This window comes from Aptenodytes forsteri, unplaced genomic scaffold, assembly GCF_000699145.1.
Source record: "Aptenodytes forsteri isolate BGI_AS27 unplaced genomic scaffold, ASM69914v1 Scaffold155, whole genome shotgun sequence".
Classification (NCBI taxonomy): Eukaryota; Metazoa; Chordata; class Aves; order Sphenisciformes; family Spheniscidae; genus Aptenodytes; species Aptenodytes forsteri.
In genome coordinates, this window is record NW_008794446.1 from 838,702 (window position 1) to 841,210 (window position 2,509).

A 2,509-nucleotide genomic window follows, 5' to 3' on the forward strand; every position below is an offset into this window, starting at 1 on the left:
CGCGTGGTGCCCGGCTGCGGGCGGCCGGCCCGCCCGTCGTCCTGGCTTCAGCTGCGCTGTTCCCGGGTGCCTCGGGGTTTAAACCCGCTCGGGCAGCAAGCAGGCCAAGCCCGAGTCCGTCTGTCTTGCTGGGGCTGTGTGCTGTTGACACCAGTGGGCAGAAGTCATTGGGAAAGTGAAATCAAGTAGAGGGGAGTGGTTTGGGTTGTGTTTCTCGTGTTGCTTTCCTTGCTGTCCTCCTCATCTTTGAGTGGCGTGAAGGATACACATATGTGACCCGAGCATGTTTTTACCGTGTGTGTTATCAGCAGAGCGGTGCTGCCTGTTGGCAGAGGTACGTGCCCAAAGCACTGGCTAAAAGTAGTATTTGGAAGTTCGTTTTTATTTATTAGAAGATTTTAACTGCTTTTAATGAAAAGTCAGTTGTGTGTTTATTTTTTTATTTCAAAGCTGCTCGATATTTTTGAACAAGCTCCGATACTGTGGTAGTCTCATGTATAAAGCAGCTTGGTTTCTTTTGTTAGCTGTGTTTGCTTTCTGAGGCTAGGCTTCCGAGCAGAAGACAAACGTGATGGTAGGTGAAATACAGTAATGCAAGATGCAATGTACTACTGGCTTTAAATGTTTAAGGCTTGCAGTCTTGCTGTGTTTTTCTGACGCTGTGAGCAAAGATCTCTGAATGGATATATAGTTTTAAGGAGCATGCAGCCTGAATTAATGAAAAACGTGTTTGAAAAAGATCTGTGGAGAACAGCTCTGTGTAAAACAGTAGGACTCCTACCATCTTCTCAGTAATGTGGTTCTGAAGCTTCCCTTAAATTTTCCTGCTGCTTTTCAACATCGAAATTTAGGGTTTAATGCTGACAATTTGATGCTGGCAATTTATTAAGTGCAGAGTGACTTAAGTAATAATGTGGTGCCTGCTGATACTAGCAGAATTTTCTTTTTTAGCCAGAGAGGTGTGTGTGAGGGGGGGAAAGTATTTCAAAATTCTTTCAGATCTGTTGAAGTATTTTATTTTGAACCAAAATAAATATTTAATTGTAAGGTTTTTTTCTTTATTTTAGTGACTTGAAGGTGGTTTTTAAACAAAAAAAGTAGTTGAGAATTTAAAGATTTAAACATTCCATTTTAGAATGTTAAAGAGAACCGTTCTTTGAATTTTATGATAGTTTTTCCAGAGAATGCATTTGTGTCTGTGTTGCAGCAATATCCTAAGCAGCTCCCTGCTGTCCCTGGCTTCACATCCTCGCCTGCACCGTGCCATTTTTAGCTTCTTTGCAGTGATGTGGTAAACTAGGTAGAGGAGCTGTTCCAGATGGAAAAATAACCAAAATAACTTTTTTGTTTGTTACTGGGTTATCTTGCAGCAGGATCCATTTCCTCATAAGGCTGCTTGGCTGCTACATTGCAGGACGTAGGGTAGGGGAATGTGATCCACAGTAGTGCCACAAGTGTAAAACAATGTGAAGCTAAATGTGTGTGTACGATCTTTTTTCAGGTGGCTAGGAGTGATCTCTTTGTCACCTCATTTTAAGAGTTTACAGAGAGTTTTCTATAGTACTAACAAATATAAGTACCAGTAGATTCAAACTCTCAGTCTGCTACCTAATGCAGGGATACTTTAAAATTTTTAAGTTCCTAGATTAAACACAACTTATTTGTGGAGGAAGTAAAGTTGTTTACATTATTTTTGTGATGAAGAAACCATATATAATCAAGGGTTTTAAATAGTGCCCTAGCCCTTCTCAAAAGACAAAAGGTGCACGTTTGACATGTACTTAACATACTCAGTTTGCACTCAGTTAGGCCTAGACAGTTGTAACTGATGTGGGTTTTTTTGCAGGCTTACAAAATTCAGCCTTGGACCCTATTTGAAACTTCTGACTTTTTATGTATTTATTTTTTTAAACTTTGTATATCATCTAGCAAAATACAGAAACTCTTCAGCACGAGCAGCGTGCTTTCTACTGAGAAAGATGAATCTACCGCTTCCAAAGACAGCACCACTGAAGTGGCATCAAAGAGTACAGCAGAAACACCAAAGCAGAAGTTGTTAGACATTATTGGTAATATGAAGGTAGAAGTGAGCTACAGGAAGAAACTCCAACAGTTAAAAACACGTGAGATCAAAAAGCAAGCCACAAACAAGCTGGAGGGCCCAGACGGTAAAGGTAGCATACTTCAGAAAACTGCAGAAGACACCCAGCGGTAAAGTATAACAAACTTTTCTTAGCCTGTTTTCTTCTTTTTTTTTTTTTTCAAATTTTTTTCATTATCTAGGACAAAATAAAGCATCAAATGCCATTTCCAAGTATGGAAGAGAGTCTTGTAAGGGAATGTAGTGTAGATGTAGACTGCAGTAAATCACAGGGGAGAATCTGGATAAATGATGTTGTGTGCTTTCTACAATATGTTACCTTTTTCTGCACTGTGACTCTTGAAAGGTAGCACTAGCAGCTGCCTGTGGGAAGTTATTTTAATGAGGGGGGGGGGGGGATTTTTTAAA

At 40.2% G+C, this 2,509-nt stretch overlaps 1 protein-coding gene across 1 annotated transcript in view; it reads left to right on the forward strand.

Moving 5' to 3' along the window:
- The first annotated feature begins 295 nt into the window (after nt 1–295).
- The window catches only part of MRPS31 (mitochondrial ribosomal protein S31), a 25,614-nt gene continuing 23,400 nt past the window's right edge, over nt 296–2,509 (forward strand). Inside the window, exons 1-2 of the mRNA XM_009290164.1 lie at nt 296–334; nt 1,930–2,211. Of these exons, the coding sequence (XP_009288439.1) occupies nt 2,075–2,211 (137 nt within the window). The 5' untranslated portion in view covers nt 296–334; nt 1,930–2,074. The remainder of the gene's footprint in view (nt 335–1,929; nt 2,212–2,509) is intronic.